The 20,836-nt window shown below is 41.9% G+C and overlaps 1 protein-coding gene across 1 annotated transcript in view; it reads right to left on the bottom strand.

Moving 5' to 3' along the window:
• SGPP2 (sphingosine-1-phosphate phosphatase 2) overlaps positions 1-20,836 on the bottom strand; it is a 135,874-nt gene that overhangs the window by 66,806 nt on the left and 48,232 nt on the right. Inside the window, exon 2 of the mRNA XM_003907999.4 lies at positions 17,790-17,948. Coding sequence (XP_003908048.2) covers positions 17,790-17,948 — 159 coding nt within the window. The remainder of the gene's footprint in view (positions 1-17,789; positions 17,949-20,836) is intronic.

Raw genomic sequence — 20,836 nt, 5'->3', positions numbered from 1 at the left:
GCAGTTTCCCCCATGCTGTTCTCATGATAGTGAGTTCTAATGAGATCCAATGGTTTTATAAGGCAGTTTTCCCTGCTCTTGCTTCCTCTCTTTCACCTGCCACCATGTAAGGCATGCCTCTTCCCTTCCCGCCATGACTGTGAGTTTCCTGGGGCCTTCCCAGCCATGCAGAACTGTGGGTCAATTGAACCTCCTTTGTTTATAAATTACCCAGTCTTGGGTAGTATCTTCATAGCAGTGTGAAAATGGACTAATACAGTAAATTGGTACCAAAGTAGTGAGGCACTGCTACAAAGATACTTGGAAATGTGGAAGAGACTTTGGAACTGGATAATGGGCAACAGTTGAAACTGTTTGGAGGGCTCAGAAGATGACAGGTAGATGAAGGAAAATTTGGAACTTCCTAAAGAGTTGTTGAATGGTTTTGACCAGAATGCTGATAGTAATATGGACAATGAAGTTCAGGCTGAGGTGGTTCCTATGGAGATGAGGAATATCCTGGTAACTAGAGCAAAGGTCACTCTTGCTATGCTTTAAACAAAGAGACTGGTGGCATTTTGCCCCTGCCCAAGAGATCTGTGGAACTTTGAACATGAGAGAGATTATCTGAAATTGGAACTTACATTTAAAAGGGAAACAGAGCATAAAAGTTTGGAAAATTTGTAGCCTGATGATGCCATAGGAAAGGAAAACCCATTTTCTGGGGAAAAATTCAAGCTGGCTGCAGAAATTTGCATAAGTAACAAGAAGTCAAATTCTGATTGCCAAGACAACAGGATAAATGTCTCTAGGGCATGTCAGAGATCTGGGCCACCCATCACAGGTCCAGAGGCCTAGGAGGAAAAAATGGTTTAGTGGGCAGGATCCAGGGCCTCCCTGCTCTATGCAACCTCAGGACTTGGTGCCCTGTGTCCCAGCTGCTTCAGCTCCAGCTGTGGCTAAAGGGGGCCAAGGTACAGTTCAGGCCATTGCCTCAGAGGGTGCAAACCCCAAGCCTTGGTGGCTTCCATGTGGTGCTGGGCCCGTGGGTACACAGAAGTCAAGAACTGCAGTTTGGGAACAGCCATCTAGATTTTAGAGGATGTATGGAACTGCCTGGATGTCCAGGCAGAAATTTGCTGCAGGGGTGGAGACCTCATGGAGAACCTCTGTTAGGGCCATGGGGAAAGGAAATGTGGGGCTGGAGCCTTCACACAGAGTCCCCATTGGGGCACTGCCTAATGAGTCTAGGAGAAGAGGGCTACTGTCCTCCAGGCCCCAGAATGGTAGATCCACTGACAGCTTGCATTGTGTGTCTGAAAAAGCCACAGGCACTCAATGCCAGCACATGAAGGAGCTGCCCAAGGCTGTGGGAGTGCACTCTTACAATGTGAGAAATGGAGTCAAAGGAGATCATTTTGAAGCTTTTAAGATTTAATGATTGCCCTGCTGGATTTTAGACTTGCATGGGGTCTGTAGCCTTTGTTTTGGCCAATTTCTCCCATTTGGAATGAATGTATTTACCCAATGCCTGTATCCCCATTGTATCTTGGAAGGAAGTAACTTGTTTTTGATTTTACTGGTTGATAAGTGGAAGGGACTTGCCTTGTCTCAGATGAGACTTTGGACTGTGGATTTTTTTTATTAATACTGAAATGAGTTAAGACTTTGGGGGACTGTTGGGAAGGCATGATTGTGTGTTGAAATGGGAGGATGTGAGATTTGGGAGGGGCTGGGGCAGAATAATATGGTTTAGCTCTGTGTCCCCACTCAACTCTCATCTCAAATGGTAACCCCCACAATCTGCACCTGTCGAGGGAAGGACCAGGTGGGACGTGATTGGATCATGGGGGAGGTTCCCCCCTTGCTGTTCTTGCGATAGTGAGTTCTCATGATATCTGATGGTTTTATAAGGCAGTTTCCTCTGCTCTTGCTCACTCTCTCTTACCTGCTACCATGTAAGATGTGCCTACTTCCCCTTCTGCCATGATTATGAGTTTTGCCTCCCCAGTCATGCAGAACTGTGGGTCAATTGAATGTCCTTTGTTTATAAATTACCCAGCCTCAGGTAGTATCTTTATAGTAGTGTGAAAATGAACCCTGTCTTTACAAAAAATTAAAAACTTAGCCAGGCATGGTGGTGCCTATCTGTAGTCCCAGCTGCTCAGGAAGCTGAGGCAGGGGGATTTCTTGAGTTCAGGAGTTTGAGGCTGCAGTGAGCTATGATCGCAGCACTGCACACGAGCCTGGGTGACAGAGTGAGACTCCATCTCAAAAAAAAAAAAAAAATGCATTTGGAAGTGCTATGCCATCTTAAACATTATTTTTAGAAATAATAACTGACTCATGGTTTCTAGGGGTGAAGAGCTGGCATGAGACAATTATTACTGGAGTACAATCATATCATCTTACTGGGCAAGCACATTAAAATCGTCTTTTACATGTTTTACAGACTTAGTGGCACACCCAGACACAGTTTAGGAAGAAAGTGTTGCTATAGATAACTAATGAATTATGCTCGGGGTTACAAGACCCCCAAACCAAAAAACTACAAGTGGAGACGTAGGCTTGATGAATCTATAAGAATAAAAGACTCAGAAGCTGTTTTATGAGATGCCTTTAAAAAGGTTACTATGGCTCATGCCTGTCTTCCCACTCATATCAACCTCTACTGTTCAAATGCACATAACTGCTGGGTGCAGTGGCTCATCCCTGTAATCCCAGGACTTTGGGAGGCCAAGATGAAAGGATTGCTTAAGCCCAGGAGTTAGAGACCAGCCTGGGTAACATAGTGAGACCTTGCCTTAAAAAAGCAAACAAAAAAAATATTTGCCAGGTGTGTTGGCTGGTGCCTGTGGTCCCAACTACTTGGTAGACTGAGGTTGGAGGATCACTTAACTCCAGAAGTCTAGGCTTGAGTGAGCTGTGATTGTACCACCACACTCCAGCCTGGGCAACAGACCAAGACTCTGTCTCAAAAAGAACTCAAAACAATAAATGTATATAATCTTGGAATTTTGGGTTGCAAAGGCTGGTAAATGTCCAAGTGACTCCATAAGAGTATTAGTCATTGCCTGGGTTTTGATTTGAGTGCCTGTTCCCCTTAGCTTTTAGGATGATCTCACTCAGAAAACCCCTGTTCCACTTACCAAGTATATTTCCTGAACCAGGGTCCATCCCATGCACGGTTCTTTATATTTTAATCTTAAAGGTGACATACTAAAAAGGTTCTAGGTGGTTTTGTATCTCCTGTATAAAAATTTATAAAAATATGTTTCTCATGAATGTGGAAACTTACTCAAAATTAACATCCGCAAGGGCTAGATATAGATGAACACACCCTTAAATGCATCCTTTTAGGTAGCCGAAATGTTTTAAACAAAGGCACCTGATTTTCTGCAATTCAGGCTTTCACAGAGTTTTATTTTTTATTTTATTTATTTTTTTTTGAGACAGAGTTTCGCTCTTGTTGCCCAGGCTGGAGTGCAATGGCATGATCTCGGCTCACCGCAACCTTCGCCTCCCGGGTTCAAGTGATTCTCCTGCCTCAGCCTTCTGAGTAGCTGGGATTACAGGCATGCGCCACCATGCCCGGGTAATTTTGTATTTTTAGTAGAGATGGGGTTTGTCCAGGTTGGTCAGGCTGGTCTTGAACTCCTGACCTCAGATGATCCACCTGCTTCGGCCTCCCAAAGTGCTGGGATTACAGGTGTGAGCCACCACACCCAGCCCACAGAGTTTTAATAATTTCATCCTTTTGGTGTTAAAGACACGCCCTTTTGATTGCCCTGTAGGACAAATAGTCAACCATCCTTTGTAGATTAGAAGACTTTTTTTTTTTTTTTTTAAAAGCTCAGTCTCTAACACACATTCTAAAAGCTTTCCATGGTATAAATTTAGGTTTAAATTTCTAATTTCAGCCTCCAAAAAGACAAAGGCCTGAAACAACCTTTAGCTTGTTTAAAATGCTTACCCAAGTCAATGAGCCCTGATCTTTTTTTTTTCTTAATACATTCTAATTAACAGCCAACATATAGTCCTTGCTGGCTACAGAAGAAATGGAGACTTTTAGTCCATCACCTTGTGTCTATTCCTTCACGCTAAATATTTTTTTCCAGTTATGTAGACAAACATTGAAAATTGTTCAACTTCTATTTATTTTGCAGAATTTGTTTAAGAAATCCTTGAGGGCTGGCTTGGATGGGCTCATCCTGCTGGCTGTAGTGCTACAGGTGTGCAATTACTTGTAGAATTTGTAGTAAATGCAAGGTTTAATGTTCTCCTTTGTCTAGATCCTCAATTATGGCCTAATAAAATAAATCAGCTCTCTTATTTTACTCATTTAGCCTTTGTTTCACCAGTGTTAATTTAAAAGGAAGCCAGCTTACTGCTGCTCACAACTTGCTAATTTCCAAGTTACAGTTTTTTTTGAAAACCTTCAGAATGTCATTCCCCAACCCCCAGAGTCAAATTGCTATGTATTCAAAAAGCATTTTCAAATTGAACAAAACATTTTCCCCCTCTCTGATTTCAGTGTCTATGAATGCAAGAAGAAATTTAATTTTAAAAGGAACAAAAACCTAACATCTGTTTCTAGTTAAATCTGAGTATATGCAATGCAAACAATGAATTTATATGTGTGTCTATGTTCGTACACACACACACACACACACACACACACACACACACACCCCAAAGCTGAGAGTAAGACTTGTATGTTTGATGTTCTTTATGCCTTTTTGCCTGGACTAGGGAAGCCCTGAACTCACATGGAATTCCATATCCTTTGGGCTTGTATTTGTAAGGCCACATGATTCCTAGTGACTCAAACTTAGGATAGGTTCAACCAGTATCTCCATAAGCAGCAGTCCTCAGCCTATTTAGCACTAGGGACCAGTTTTGTGGAAGACAATTTTTCTGCAGATAGGGGCTGGGGGAAGATGCTTTTAGGATAAAACTGTTCCACCTCAGATCATCAGACATCAGTTAGAGCCTCATAAGGAGTGCACAGCCTTGATCCCTTGCATGCACAGTTCACAATAGGGTCCATGCTCTTATGAGAATCTAATACCACTGCTGATTTGACAGGAAATGGAGCTCAGGCAGTAATGCTCGCTCACCCGCTGCTCACCTCCTGCTGTGTGACCCGGTTCCTAACAGGCTATGGTACCAGTCCATGGCCCTGGTTAGGGGACCCCTGTCCCTAAGGACCCCTCTCACAGAGGATCATTAACAATTGTGTCCTCTCCCTATCATGGGGGACCACAAGAAAATTGGTAGAAACCAATCCTGTCAGTTGTGTGGAGGTCACCCAGGAGAGATTTTACAGGGTGCAAGGTAAACGCAACTGATAGCAATAATTTAAGCACACATTTAGAATGACCCTGTAAGGCAGATGCACCTGAATGCATGTTCTGAGCTAGGGAATTCAGGAGGGGCCAATGTGCAGATTAGTTTATTCTCTATGATAAACATCTGAGCCGCACTCCAGGATTGAGGCCCTGAGTAGTGTTAAATGAAGGTTGCCAAGCGGAGCTCTTCTTTATTGGTGGGAGGGAGGTGGGTGTTAAGTGAAATGCTGTATAAACTGTATGCTATTTGCAAGTGGTTGCAGATTTTCTGTCCAGCCCACCACCACTGGGTTGCACGGTTATGTTGTCCAGCCTGCCACCACTGGACTGGAGGAAGAGGAATATGTTGCCAGCGCACTGCCGCTGGACTGTCTTTCCTAGGCAAGCCCCTAATAAAATCCCATGTCTTGTTTGCTCACTCCGGGTTTCTTCTTTGGTCTCTTGAACCTGGTGTCTTCTCTATGGAGGTTAACAGGGGTTTCGCACAACATACGGCAGATGCATGGTTGAAGCCATGGCGTATGATGAAAAAGACTAAATATCCTGTAAGATGCATCACCACCAGTATTTTTATCACCATAAAACCTTCCAAATGAGAGGGTCCTTGTGATCATTTTGTTCAACTTCACGTTTCACAGATGGTTGAACTGAGGCCCAGAGAAATGTCAATTTCTTAGTTATTAGTAAAGGCTGAACTACAATTCATTGCACACTTGTAATATTCAGCGGGCTCTCAGCGCATCCCAACCTGGCTATGTCCTCCCAGTGGAGTTCTCATTCTACCTTACTAGAAAAACATAGGCTAGGTAAAATAAATAGAGGCTGAGCAATTTTCACTTGGATTATAAACCAGGTCTCCTAATTCTTTAGAGGATCAAACTATCCTTAGATTCCATCATTCCTTTTAGGTGAAAAGACTCATGAGTCTTCTCCAATGTTCATCCCATTTCTCACACATTCATCATGAGCTCTAAGTCATTTCTAATCTTACATCAAACCACTTATCCTAAGCACGATCTAAACTGTATGCTGCGATCAAACACAACAAAGGACAGACAGACAGATGGAAGGAAAAGGTGAATTACTCTCAAATCAACAAACAGTAGGATTTAAGAAAAACATCTTTAATTTTTTAAAATTTAAAATGTTTAATGTGGCTTACTACTTGCAAAATGAAAAATGAAATTTATTGGAACATGTTTAATACAGACAAAAAAAAGCCTTAATATATACCATAATTAAGGGAAAAGGTTAGAGCACAGAAGTTCATGGCCAGGATTCTGGAATCAGATAGTTACTGATTCGAATCCAGGATCTACACCTCTGGCCATGTCAGCTTGGCTGGCCTTCTCACATTGTTTCCTCACCTTAAAATGAGAGTCATAATAGTAGTGCCTACACTTCACTAAAGAATATTTATAAAGGCCACAGCCCTGCATCTAGCACATAATCATGACTTGTAAATGATGGCCCTTGCCACACAGAGAGTGAATATCTTGAAAGCTGGCAAATAGTCCATACTCATTGAAGGAATAGCCAAACTATGGCCACACAGACACATGTGGCTCATGTTTACAAATTCTATAATGTTATTTATTCATAAGCAGTCATATTGTGGCTCTTTGCAAATTATTTATTCAAGACCCTTTATTCCACCTCACAGAGGATGGAATAATAACAATAATGATAACGAAGATGATAATAATAATAAAAACAAGGGTAGGCAAGCAAGGAGACCACTGGGGCCAGGGCCTCAGGCACCAGGAGATGGTCAGGAATGCTGGGGGAGGGCAGATGTCCAGAGAGAGGAGCTGGCACCCACGGAGTCAAATTCAGAAAGCCTCAGTTTCCCAGAGGTAGCCTCTGCTGGCTAAGGCCCAGCTTCCACATAGCAAACACAGCACCTCCCTGCCACCGTACAACCCATCGAGGCCACTACACCAAAAGAGCCTGAGAGGCATCTGTGGCAGCCAAACCCACAAGAGAGGAATGGAGGTCAAGGCCATTTCCCTGAGACTGGGCCCTCTAACTAGCGAGGGCTCCCTGGGAAGCCCCACCCTGTGCTGGTGAAAGGAGAGGGAAGAGAAGCGGTAACAGCAGTTAAGTTAAAGACTGCATTTGTTTTGCAGTTCTCAAGCTTTCAGAAAAATCCCAGAGGCCAAAATAAACTGTGGCCTCTTTAGCTGTGAACAGATAGAGCACTTAACCAAGGAAAGCTTCTCCTTCCCCTTCCCAGCATGGGGAACACTTCCTAATCCTCAAATGTGACGGGAGAGCTCGTGAGGAGTTGGAGGTTCCTTGTCACTCACACGGGAGCTGGACAGGCATGGGGTGTGGGGAAGATGAAGGCAGGCAGAGGCAAGGAGCCTAGGAAATTGGTGTGGGGGGAGGAATTGACAAGAAAAATACCCAGTCCCCTTAGGTCAAATCCCTAGCTCCCAACAGGAACAAAGGGCCCCCTCTTTCCCTCCTTCTTTTCCACTTGGCTGCTTTGCAGAATAGGATAAAGAAGTCGAACATGAGCCCAGGAATGACAAGCCCACAGGATCTGCAGGCAGCCCTCTGCAGGCCTCCAGCTCTGAAACAAAAGTACCAAAGTCCTTCTCCGCCCTGCTAGGTCCCTGTGATGCTCTGGCCTTTCGAGTACGTGTGAAAAATCTGGGACACACAGTCTGACAAATGCAGGGGAGGGAAGGGGATGTACCAGGACCAAGGCATGGAGAACTGGAAGGAAAATATCTAGAAAATCTGACATATGGCTGCTGTAGATACAGGCACTTGCAAGTGAGACTGTGATGCTAAACAGAGCCTTTCCAACCAAATAGGCAAAGCACATTTCTGAATAACTGGACTGGGGAGAAGAGTAAAGTTTCACTATCTAAGGCAACATGGCGCAGTGGAAAAGAACGGATGGGGTTTAGAGACAGCGCCAAGAATGCACACTACCTATTCTGTTTACTGGTTGTGTCCCTTAGAGCAAGCCACTTCATCTCTTTGGACTTCAGTTGTACTCATCTGCAACATGAGGTTCTTGTGTGTAAAGTACTCGTACATGTAGCAGAGGGGCAGTAAACATGAGAACCACATCCATTCAAGATGGCAGCTTTGCAAACGGAATTGACTGGTTTAAAAAAGAGAGAAAATTAAGATTTTGTTTGAAAGTTTTATCTGAAAGGCCTCCATCGTGTACAAATTGGTTCATTATCTTTCCTCTTGTTTTACAAATGAGTAGGAGAGAACCTGGAACAAAATCTAGTCTGAACGGTGCCTTTGTAAAGAAGTCTCTATAGGGACCAATTTGCCTGCAGGCAGTGGAGGAGGAATCAGGTTTAGCCACAGCAAGAGAGAAACCGAGTTCCTTACCCTCTGCCTTATCAGGATGCTCCTTGGTTTGGCGTCTACATGTAACTTGGCAATGACTATTTGTTTTTTCTCGGTAAGACATTAACAGCTAGCATAAGACCAAAAGGAGGGAAGAAGGATTAACTCCACAATAAAACTCTGTATGAAGTGTTTAGTTCTTTGCATCATTTTAGCAGATCCAACTCAATTTCATCTTTAAACATTTCCTGCCTCCAGGATCCTGATGATCCAAACAATTTTCTACCTGACAAAGCTTTCAAGCCATCACCCATCCACACGATACAGTAAGTGAAGCATCAGAAATGGTACCGGGGGCGAGGGGAACAATGGGCTCTATCTGGGACAGCAACAATTCTACTCCACCAACGGCACTGCAGTCTTAGCGGCTGTGGGGAAGGAGCAGCAGGAAGGAAGGAGACAGGGAGGGAAGAATGTGGGCACATTTTCCAGTCATCATCATAAAAAAGAGAATCATTTTTCTGGTAATGATGGTTGATAATTAGAGAGATCTAAATTTATTTGTTCACCACAAGTGCAGTTTTAAGGGCTTTTTCTTTTTTTTAAAATCTACACTAAAACCAAAACTTTTCCTTATTGTGTTTCAAAACCAAACCAATGCAGTTTTTATAATAAACCCCCTAGAGGCATTTACTTAATATTTAACTAAGGCTAAATTACAGATTCCACTTCAGAGGGACTAGGCAGAATCTCTGACGCCTAATTCTATTCCACTCAATACAAGTTAGTGAGGGTGACAATCTGGCCATTGTTGAATACTTTTAAAGACTCATTAATCTCAAGCAAGAACCAACTTAACAAGCAGGGCAATCTTTTGAAGTGAAGGGGTAGTGATTTAAACCGAGGATTAAGAGATAATCACATTTAAAGTCATCTTTTGGCACTAAGATTGACCCCAGTCTAGGGATTGTGAATTATAGGGATGGGACAGGCTTTTTTCCTCTTGTCTTTAACCAGGTGACAGACTCCCTTATGAGACAGCCAGATGGCAGCCTGCCCACATCCCAAAACACACTAGTCCATTTTGACACACTATCACAAAACGTTTACTCCTTAACCAATTTATGACTGTTGCATAAAATAATACCCTAAACTCTATAGCAATTAAATGCTATCTAAATAGTATGTCCAATTTAAATGTAAATTTTCAGTGTAGTTTTTACTGTAAGTATCAGCTAGCTAGCTGCTAATCATCAGAATGTGTAAGATAGGGAAAAACCACCATTTTAAACTTGAGCTCTTTAACATAATTTGTCTTAGAAGGATAGGAACAGAAGAACCTGCTAAGAGGAATCTTCGACTTTTAAGGCTTCCTTACCATCAGGACTTTGGCTCTACAAAAAAATGGAAATTTATATTTGCCAAGTAATTATGCATTTGTCCTTTAAAGCATTTCTTCAGTCGTGTTGAATACAAAACAGCAAGCAAGCTAACAATTATTTAGCAATGGATTTGATATCCTTTTCAAGCATACTGTCTCATACTGAGGCGATTCAGAACACAAGACAAAGTAGGTAAAGTCACATTAGCATTCAGTTTGCACAAGGATGAAATACCTTCTATTCTACTTTTTTAAAGGTTGTTTCGCCCAACTTTCCTTCTTTTCCGTTTTCCTCTATACCATGGATGAACTGCTTTAAGTGTCACATAGCAAACATATAATGAAGAATCATAACATCACAAGCCTCCAAGGATCCTCTAGCTGGGTCCTTTCACTTTGAAGCTAGGAAATCTGCAGGGCAGAATCTCCAAGTTCTTGAACAAGGTTTCACTACTAGGATTGCAGTCCAGGTCTCCTGATGTTCCAGAACCTGGCCCATGGCTCTGCGGCCCTAGTTAATTGTCCATCCGCACCCAATTCAGCTGTTTGGACCAAGTACAGCCAATCTATGCACTGGTCAGAGATGGATGGATTTTTGCTACCAGGCTACACCAGGGGCTGTGTCTGGCTATCTTGAAAATCTGAACTGAAAGACAGTTGAGGGGCCAATGGTGGCCCATGTCTATAATTCCAGCACTTTGAGAGGCCAAGGTGGAAGGATTGCTTGAGGTCAAGAGTTCGAGACCAGTCTGGTCAACATAGTGAGACCCCAACTAAGCCAGGTGTGCTGCTACATGCCTGTAGCTCCAGCTACTTGGGAGGCTGAGGTGGGAGGATCACTTGAGCCAAGGAGTTTGAGGCTGCAGTGAGCTACGATTATGCCACTATACTCAAGCCTAGGTACAAGAGGAAGACCCTGTCTCCAATCAATCGATCAATCAATCAAATAAAAGACAGTTGAGAAAGTTAGCAGCCAACAGCAGGAGATAAAGAAAAAGATATCAGGAAAATCACAGTTGAATTATAGCAGACAACCAAACTATTCACTAGCATTTGTTCCTGTGAGCTTCTGGTTCTTAGATTTTCCATCACCTTACAACAAATTCCTACTTTCCTGAGCTAGTTTGAGTGGGTCTCTGTTTCCGGAAGCTAAGAAACATTACTTATGTTACATCAGCCTGGTGCTCCTTTCATGGTATTGTTGGACCAGAACCTTCTGACCAAACCTCAAAGCTGCTAGTGAAGTAGAAGCAGCCCCACCCTCTTCTCACACAGATACTCCTTGCTTCCAATCTGGGAGATGATCAAAAGCCAATAATTATTAGAAGAGAGATTAACCCTGTCCGGAAACTGTTAGGGACAATCAGAGCTTCAACATAATCAAAAAAGCCATAGTAACAGTTCGGTTACGATAACACTTACTTAAAAATAACCGTGCTATGTTAGAATGGTGGGAAATATGTCTTTTGATGTTAGGTGAAAAAATAAATCTTACAAATGGGGGGAAAAAAGCAAGAAGAAACTCAAAAACAAATTTTAACTTTGTTGGAGTTCAGGCAGTGTGTACCAGGTTTTCTAAGGTCTGGTCACCCCCCGAGTAAGTTCTTTTATGCCGGGGAAACTACATGCCAGAAACATTAAGTGCCCGAGGACAGGAGTCCCAAATTAAATGGCCTTTAAAGGACCAGGGAGGTCATAAAGGGTAAGACAATAGGGAGTGGTGAGGTCTGTGACTAAAGTGAGCACTCAGTATAAAAGCATTCAAATTCCATTTTAAAGGATTTTCCTAGGTCACTATGGATGATACCATAGAATTAAATACCACTTCTCAAAGTCTTGAACAGAATTCTAAACATCTTACATATAAAGATACACTGCCTCTGAGACACAGAAAATTCAGTATCATTCTATGTTAACAACTGATGGAAATCAATAAAAAAATGAAAGCCCCTTTAAAAAAAATACTCACAAGGCAGACTGACAATTCATACAAGTTAATACAAATGATTAATAAAAGTATGAAAAATGTTCTCATCTTCACTAATTATATATGAACTGGAAGTTAACTGAGATACCATTTTTCTTTCTTTTTTTTTTTGTTCAATTTTTATTTTAAGGTCAGGGTACACGTGCAGGACGTGCAGGTTTGTTACACAGGTAGACATGTGCCATTGTGGTTTGTTGCACAGATCATCCCATCACCTAGGTATTAAGCCCCATATCCATTAGCTATTATTCCTGATGCTCTCCCTCCTCCCAACCCCCCAACAGGTGCCCAGTGTGTGTTGTTCCCCCTCATGTGTCCATGTGTTCTCATCAATCAGTTGCACTTATAAGTGAGAACATGCGGTTTGGTTTTCTGTTCCTGTGATTGTTTGCTGAGGATAATGGTTTCCAACTCCATCCATGCCCTGGCAAAGGACATGATCTCATTCCTTTTTGTGGCTGCATATGTACCACATTTTCTTTATCCGTTCTCTTATTGATGGGCATTTAGGTTAATTCCATGACTTTGCTATTGTGAATAGTGCTGCAATGAATATATGCATGGAAATGCCATTTTTCTTTGGCTAAATTAGCAATGATTTAAAAATGAGAACACAGAAAGTTCAGGAAAAGGAGTCAGAATGAGTACTCTCACACAGATGATAAGCGGGTATTGACACCAGACACTTCTGAGAAAATAATTAAGCAACATGTATCACTAGCCCTGACAATTCTATCAATTTCATGAGTCAGGAAAAGGTTTGCTCTCTTAGAAATAGGCTTATGATTTCCTAGTGGATAGCGTAACTTCATTTTGGTTGGTCAAGACAAAGCTCAAATATGAATCTGCGGCTCACCTTTGAACCAGCATGCCACATTTCACTTTAGTCTGGGCTTTCATCTTCTTTTGTATCTGTGCTCCCCTTACTTTCAATTTTTATCTGTTTATCTTGTGTTTTTCTACCTCTCATTATGAATGCCATGAAATATCCGTGGAAAGAAACATCTGTGTAAAATATCATAAGAACAGAGAAAATGAGGCTTTCAAACTCCCAGGATCAGTTGTGGTATCAATGTTTGCATTGCTATTTCACAAAATGAGGAATTTAGCAAAAAAGTGAGATTTTGCTTCATGTTACAAAACTAACCACCACCCAAGTTCAATGAAGTTGCCTCTAACCTTTTAAAGATACAGAAATATAACTTTAAAGCTTCTATTTTTTGTTAGATCTGTCACCATGCCAGAATGAAAGTGAAGAGATTAGATAATCACGCCATGGGGCAGTGACTCATCTTCTGAAACATCAGCCTCAATATCTCTTTATAAGCATCCTAATAAGAAAATCCATTTGCTATCTTTTTTGGCCAAATGTCTAAAATTCTTTTGAGCCCAAAGATAGGTTAAAAACCTTGATACAGGACAAAGGAGAGAAATAGTGAATTGATTGATGTGTTTCAGCTAATTTAACCAAAGCTTATCCCATACTGTGGGGTTTGTTGAGGTTTGTTAACCCACTTATGCTGGAGGTTGCAAATTTTTGTGTGTGAAAAATCAGACCTTGGCGATGACCTTGAGCGCTAGGATATAAATAACTCCCACAAGCTTTGCGTTCCAATAAAGGAACACTAGTTATAAATGGGTTAAGAAGGGTAGATAAGAAACAGTTAAGTAGAGTACACGGTTAATAAATGCCATAAGGACAGAAATGGAACACAAACCAAAATAAATATGCAATAGAAGAAAACTATGGGCAAATCATTTTCATGCTTGAAGCCCCAGTTTTAGCATCTTTAAAAAAATATTGTGCTCCTTATGCCACTTAGCTGTGTTCTTCTAAGAAACAACCATGGCAGCTTCCCCTGGTAGACAAGGTCTGGGCGCAGGATCAAATCCACCTTGCCACTTAATCCAGTGTGATCTTGGGCAAGTTATTTAACCTTTCTGTATTTCAGTTTGAGGATCTGTAAAGTGGGTTGGTGATAACTATTTCTCAGGATTGCTGGTAGGATTAAGTGAAGTAAAACATGTAAAGCACTCTGACAGTGAATGGCATACATACTACATGTTCAATATAGGGTATGGCTTATCAATATTTGAAATATTACTATTCCAATTTAGAAAATGATACTGCCCATTGTTATGAAGCTCAAATAAGATAATGAACATAGATGCCTATAAAAGCAACAGAAGATGTACAATACAGGTGAGGACTAATTATAATTGTGAAGAGAGAGAACTTGATACAAGCATAAATTCTGCTGAGCTACTTCAGACAGTGTGAGTTACCCTTAATGTAACAAAAGATCTTTAAAAGCAATAAAACCTGTAGGGGCTTCATCCAGTGACAATTCCCAAATTAATATAAAATGTGGCAAGCTTTGGCAATCCTGAACAAAGCTGCCTTCCATGAGTTTTGGGTGAGATAAGATGTTCAATACAAGACTTCCAGCTCTGTCCCTTATGTAATTAACAGTTCTTAATCCCTACCCCTTTGAAGAAGCAGCCACTAATATAGGGATATCCTTTACTGAAGAAAGACTGCCTCAGCAGGAAGTTGATTGCCCTGGCTGGCCCAAGTACCAGAACCTAACCCTAATCCACCCCAGGCTCCCAACCTCGCCCCCACTTAAGGGACTTGCCCTTCCTTTCTTCCTTTCGTCTACCTTCAACTCTGGAGCCAAACCAAGTATCTCTCATTATTGTCTCTGTAGCCCATCAGAGAGCACCCCTAATCCTAACACGCCTACATACACACGCACACACAAATACATGCACACACACACAGATGCACACACGCAAGCACACCTGCACCTCCCTCTCCCCCTCCCTCCCTTCCTCTCTTCCTCTCTCCCCTTGGAATGACTTCCACTCTCATCCCAGGCACTGGCAGGAATGCACACACTACCTCAGCTTCTCACACTGCTTCTCACACTACATTAGGCTTCTCACACTGCCTTACAATGACCACACAGAATAACTACAGAACTCTCAGCACAGGGGGACTGGTGAACCAGGCCATTTTAAAAAGTCAAGAAACAGGTGGCCAAACCTCAGGACAAACTGCAGATTCAGAGGTTATTTCTTCCTTTCTCGGGCAAAGATTTTATTTGCCTCACTCTATGACAAAAGCTTGTCATTTTGCCTCAAACAGGCACTCTGACACTTTGAAATGAGGAATACAAAGCATAAAATAACCACCAATAATGGCAACCAGACAGTCCCCTAACCACAGCCTTCTATAGAGTCTAGAGGTCTTCCCAGCTCTCAGGGAAAGTCTTCCGCCCTCAGTGGGGGAGATAATTGGCCATGAGCGGATCAAACACATTATAAGGTATTCCTGTGTAATGTACTTCTCATCGTCTGCCCCACTCAACCATTATTAAGGTTTTGGGATTTAGAACACACACACACACACACACACATATACACCTGTATACATACACTCACACATATACACACCTATATACATACATTCACACATATATACATACCTACACACATATATACACACCTATACACACACATATACACATCTATACACACACATATACACACCTATATACATACATGCACATAAACACACATATATACACACACACCTATACACACATACACACCTATATACATTTATACACACATATATACACACCTATATACACACATACACATATACACACACAGATATACACACATCTATATACACGCATACACATATATACACACCTATATATGTATATACACACATATACACACCTATATACACACACATACATATATATACACACTTATACCTTACACACGCACACACACGCACATCTTAGAAAATAAATGACAGTAGGAAAGATACTCAAGCCCATGGGTTTTCCACGGGTTTTCAGATCTTAAGAACAGAAGGACCACTCCCATTCTCTCTCTCCTGCCCCCATCCTGCCTGCTCCATGGACACAGAAGTGGCCTCAGAAACGGGAGGGACAACCGGACTAATGTTCTCTTTATGATTTGCAAGATGCCTATGCTTTTGCAGACTCTCACATTATACTTTTAGACAGAAGCTAGATTTCAAAAGAGGGCTATGGGGAGACAGGGATGGGGAGTCCCACGTGGAGCCAGGGGCAGTTGCTCCCTAGTCCCTCTGTCACCACGTGGCGAAGGGTTTGTGTGGATACTGCGCCCTTGCCACCCCTCACCCTGACCCAGGACATTTTTGCTTTATTTCTGTCCCCTGCCCCTGAGAACATTCGAATTTATGAGCCCTGATCAAGTCCACTCTACTTGTTCCACAAATGAGAAAACATAAAGCCCACCATAGGAAAGTCACTTGCTGAAATCTTCTCTTTTATACCCAACCAAGTGCTTCGGAACCTCTATTTCTAGTGCAGAATCTTGAGTCGGGGAAACAGTCTTGTCTGGAAGTTCCCTCCACCAGCTAAATAACCTTCGACCTTAGAATTGGTTGATCTTCAAGACTCCTTCACCTTCATGCACTAGTCACTATGCGTTATCATGCTCAAATAGCGACCTGCAGAGTCCTCCACATACCAGGCCTAGAGCTCTGTGTACACTCTAGATATTCCCACGATGATTCTGGGGAGGCACATTATTCACACAATTTTACAAATGAGGAAGGTAAGGCTCAGAGCAAGGGCACACAGATGGGGCCTGGACTGTACTTGAGCTCAGGTCTCTCTGATACCAAACCTACATATCTTGCATATCTTGCGTATGCCTTGCTGCCTTCCAAATGTCTACCATCTCCTTCAATGAGTCACAAAATCAGAACTCATTTGGCCCTGAACAAAATTAAATGCTAGGGTTACCAGTGAAACAGCAGAAAAAGGCTCTGCCTGGGATTGTCACATGGTTTCTGTGTATTTGCAGCTGCTCCTGCTACACTAGACGTTCCCTCAAGGAAGGTGCTTTGCTTTATGTGTTTTGGCCTCTCCTATGTGTATGGTCACTTAATACTGCTTGGAGGTATTGCTCAACAGCTTCCGATTTTAGTTTCTGATCAAATTTTACTAAAATAGGCCTCTTGCGAGGATGCATTTCATGTCCCTCTGTGGGTCCTTAGAAAGGTCCTTTCTTCTCTGGTCATCCCTTATGCCCTCTCCTACTTTGATCTACCCTTGGGAAAGTATATCTCAAGGTACACAAAATCACAGGTTTGGTTTTTGCAAATAAAACACATTGTTTTCAGAGCAGTAAGAGATAAGCCTGGCCAAGATGGCAAAACCTCGTCTCTACTAAAAATACAAAAATAACTGGGCGTGGTGGTGCACGTCTGTAGTCCCAGCTACTCGGGAGGCTGAGGTAGGAGAATCGCTTGAACCTGGGGGGCACCAGACCTCAGGTGATCCGCCCACCCGGCCTTTAGTTTAGGTTAACTTTGAAGCAAGGATGATAATAGTTCCTCCCTAAAACTGGTCCTCTCCCTGCTGGGGGATGAAAACCGCCTTTGTAAGACTAAGGAAAGGCCACAAGATTAGAATTTTGGAAAAGGCATGAATTCTGCGAAGAGGTAGGCACAAAGGACAACCAGCCACTGTCCCCCAGCTTACCTTGCTACAATTCCCTTACTGCTCAGGGAACACAAGTTGTGTTCACTGCTTTCTAATTTTTCCAAAGTAAATTAGGCGACAAATCCAACTCTAAGTGGTAAAACAAAACAAAACAAAACAAACAAACAAAAAACATTTGCAAAGTACTTGAATATCAAAGGAAGCAGTTGTTTTAGAAGTAGCATCAGTTAATGAGTAGTGGTAATACTTACAACCCATATGATGATCAACCTTCTGGATAAATAAGGGTCAATATTCCAGTGAGTGAATGGAAGAAATGTGATGTAGAACACTTCTTGGCCCAAAGCAGCTGAAATTTGGAATAGGTAATAGTAGAAATAATTCTTCACGACGTACTTCTGTACATAAGCCTAAAAGACAAAAGTTAGAAGACTCTGTGAGTTCATGCAGTATGTCAAGTTTTAAACATCTCTGTCTAAAACTCACAGGTCTCAATTGCCAAGACGCTGCCTCCTCTCCTGTTATGTTGTTAAGGTATCGTTACTGTCATTGAACACTTTTTCAACCTCAATTTATTCAAACAAACACAGAGGCTGTGATTTTTTTTTGTAAAATCAAATAAGTTATATCCAAGACAGAAGTACCAGGAGAAGACACACCAAAGAAAAAAAAGCCAAAAACTTTTTCTTGTATATGCAGAAAGCTAGAAACCTGGAGAAAGTCAACTCTGTTAGGACATTATATAGGTCTCTGCAATAGGCAGAGTAATGCTTCCCTCAAAGATTTCGATGTCCTAAATCCTAGAACTGAATATATTACCTTACAGAGCAAAAGAGACTTCAAATATGCAATTAGTGATCTTTCTATTTTCAAATTTGCATTGATACATAATGATTGTACACATTTATGAGGCACATGTAATATTTTCATCCATACATAGAACACATAATGATCAGTCAGAGTGCTTCAGATGTCTGTCACCTCAAACACTTATCATTTCTTTGTGCTGGGAACATTTCAGATATTTTCTAGCTATTCTGAAATATACAATAACTTCTTCTTCTTTTTTTTTTTGAGACGGAGTTTCGCTCTTGTTGCCTAGGGAGTGCAATGGCATGATCCCAGCTCACCACAACCTCTGCCTCCCAGGTTTAAGTGATTCTCCTGCCTCAGCCTACCGAGTAACTGGGATTACAGGCATGTGCCACCACACCCAGCTAATGTTGTATTTTTAGTAGACATGGGGTTTCTCCATGTTGGTCAGGCTGGTCTTGAACTCCCAACCTCAGATGATCCACCCACCTCAGCCTCCCAAAGTGCTGGGATTACAGATGTGAGCCACCACGCCCGGCCTGACAATAACCTATTCTTAACTGTAGTCACCCTATTGTGCTATTGAACACTATAACTTATATCTTCTAATTGTATATTTGTATGCATTAAACAACCTCTCTCATCCCTTCTCCTTCCCAGCCTCAAATTAATAATCTCGAGGTGGGGAGATTAGTCTAGATTTTCTGGGTGGGCTCAACCTAATCACAAGGATTTTTTTTTTTTTTTTTTTAGAAACGGAAGGAGGAGGCAGAATGGTCAAAGTCAGAGAACCATTTGAAGATGCTAAGCTGCTGGCTTTGATGATGGAGAGAGTGGCTGTGAGTCAAGGAATCTGGATAGCAGCCTCTAGGAGCTGGAAGAAAGCAAGGAGTCAGATTCTTCCCTCCAGCCTCCAGAAGAAATACCACCCAGGTGACACCTTCATTTTGGCTAAATAAGAGCCACTTTGGACTTCTGACCTATAAGAGAATAAATCTGAAACTGCTTTTGCAAAGATTATGAAAGAGAAGAAGTCTAGCCTGGCTGACTCTATCTTGCTTCTAGCCTCACAGGCTGGCTGTAATTGCTCACTCCTAGGCGTAGGCCAGGCTACTCATGGGAGGAATTTAGGTTAGTTTAATTTTGTTTATTTTTTATTTTTTGTTTGTTTGTTTTTTTGAGACAGAGTCTCGCTTTGCACCGAGTGCAATGACACTATCTTGGCTCACCGCAACCTCTGCCTTCCAGGTTCAAGTGACTCTCCTGCCTCAGTCTCTGAAGTAACTGAGACTACAGAAGTGCACCACCACACCCGGCTTATTTCTGTATTTTTAGAGAGATGCGGTCTCACGAAGTTGTCCAGGCTTATCTCCAATTCCTGACCTCAGGTAATCTGCCTGCCTTGGCCTTTAGTTTAGGTTAACTTTGAAGCAAGGATGATAACAGTCCCTCCATAAAACTGGTCTGCTCCCTGTTGAGGGATGAAAACCACCTTTGTAAGACTAATGAAAGGCCACAATATTAGAATTTTGGGAGAGGCCTGAATTCTGCTAAGACGTAGGAATAGTTAAAGGACAACCAGCCACTGTTCCCCAGCTTATGTTTCTACAATTCCTTTATTGCCCAGGAGTCATGTGACCAGAGGTCACAAGGTTTGTAACTTCCCCAATTGCTCCTGTATTGTCATCATCATCATATAACATCAGTATCGCAGAACCTAAGATTTGTCTTTTGAGATGTTTTCCAGACTTTTGCATTCTGGTGACCAACTGACTCTACCTGGACCCATGATGACTCATGACTCCACTGGTCCTGTGGCCCCCACCCAGAGGCTGATGGGAGTAATAAACTCTCGTCTGCCACTTGGCTAGCTGGCCCTGCATTAATTAAATTCTTTCTCAACTGCAATACAACTGTCTCAGTGAATTGGTTTTATTTGTGCAGCAAGAAGAACCCATTGGGAGATTACAAATTTGCATTTTAAGCCACTAAGTTTGTGGCAATTTGTCACAGCAGCAACAGATAACTAATACAAAGATGTTAGAAAAATCACTTGCCTCTGAACTTTATAAATTCACCTTTTAAACGGGTCTAATGAAGTTAACCCATCATAATGATGGTTTGAGAAACACTTAGCAGAAAGTACACACGAGACCTGTTAAAATGCATTCTCATTTTTAAACATCCTTTTCTTCCTGCTTATCCTGGTAGTGGGCAGAAAAGACAGACTTAGGGAGTTAAAACAGAAAATCAGCAATCTAGTAAAAAATATGGTACACACCTTTACATTATGGTATGTTAACAACTTAAAAAACAAAACGTAGTCACCCTGTTACATGAAACTAAAAAGTAGAATTTTAATGCTACTTAAGGTAGTCATAAACTTTATAAAATGAAATCAAAGCAAAATGCCAACACTAAAACAGGAGAGAAAAAGAGGCATCACTGTTACAGGGAGATTTTTCTCAAGACTCTTGGAGATCTG

The sequence above is a fragment of the Papio anubis genome, chromosome 10, assembly GCF_008728515.1.
Source record: "Papio anubis isolate 15944 chromosome 10, Panubis1.0, whole genome shotgun sequence".
Classification (NCBI taxonomy): Eukaryota; Metazoa; Chordata; class Mammalia; order Primates; family Cercopithecidae; genus Papio; species Papio anubis.
Note: the sequence above shows the minus strand (reverse complement) of the source record. Positions and strands in the feature narration are given on the sequence as shown.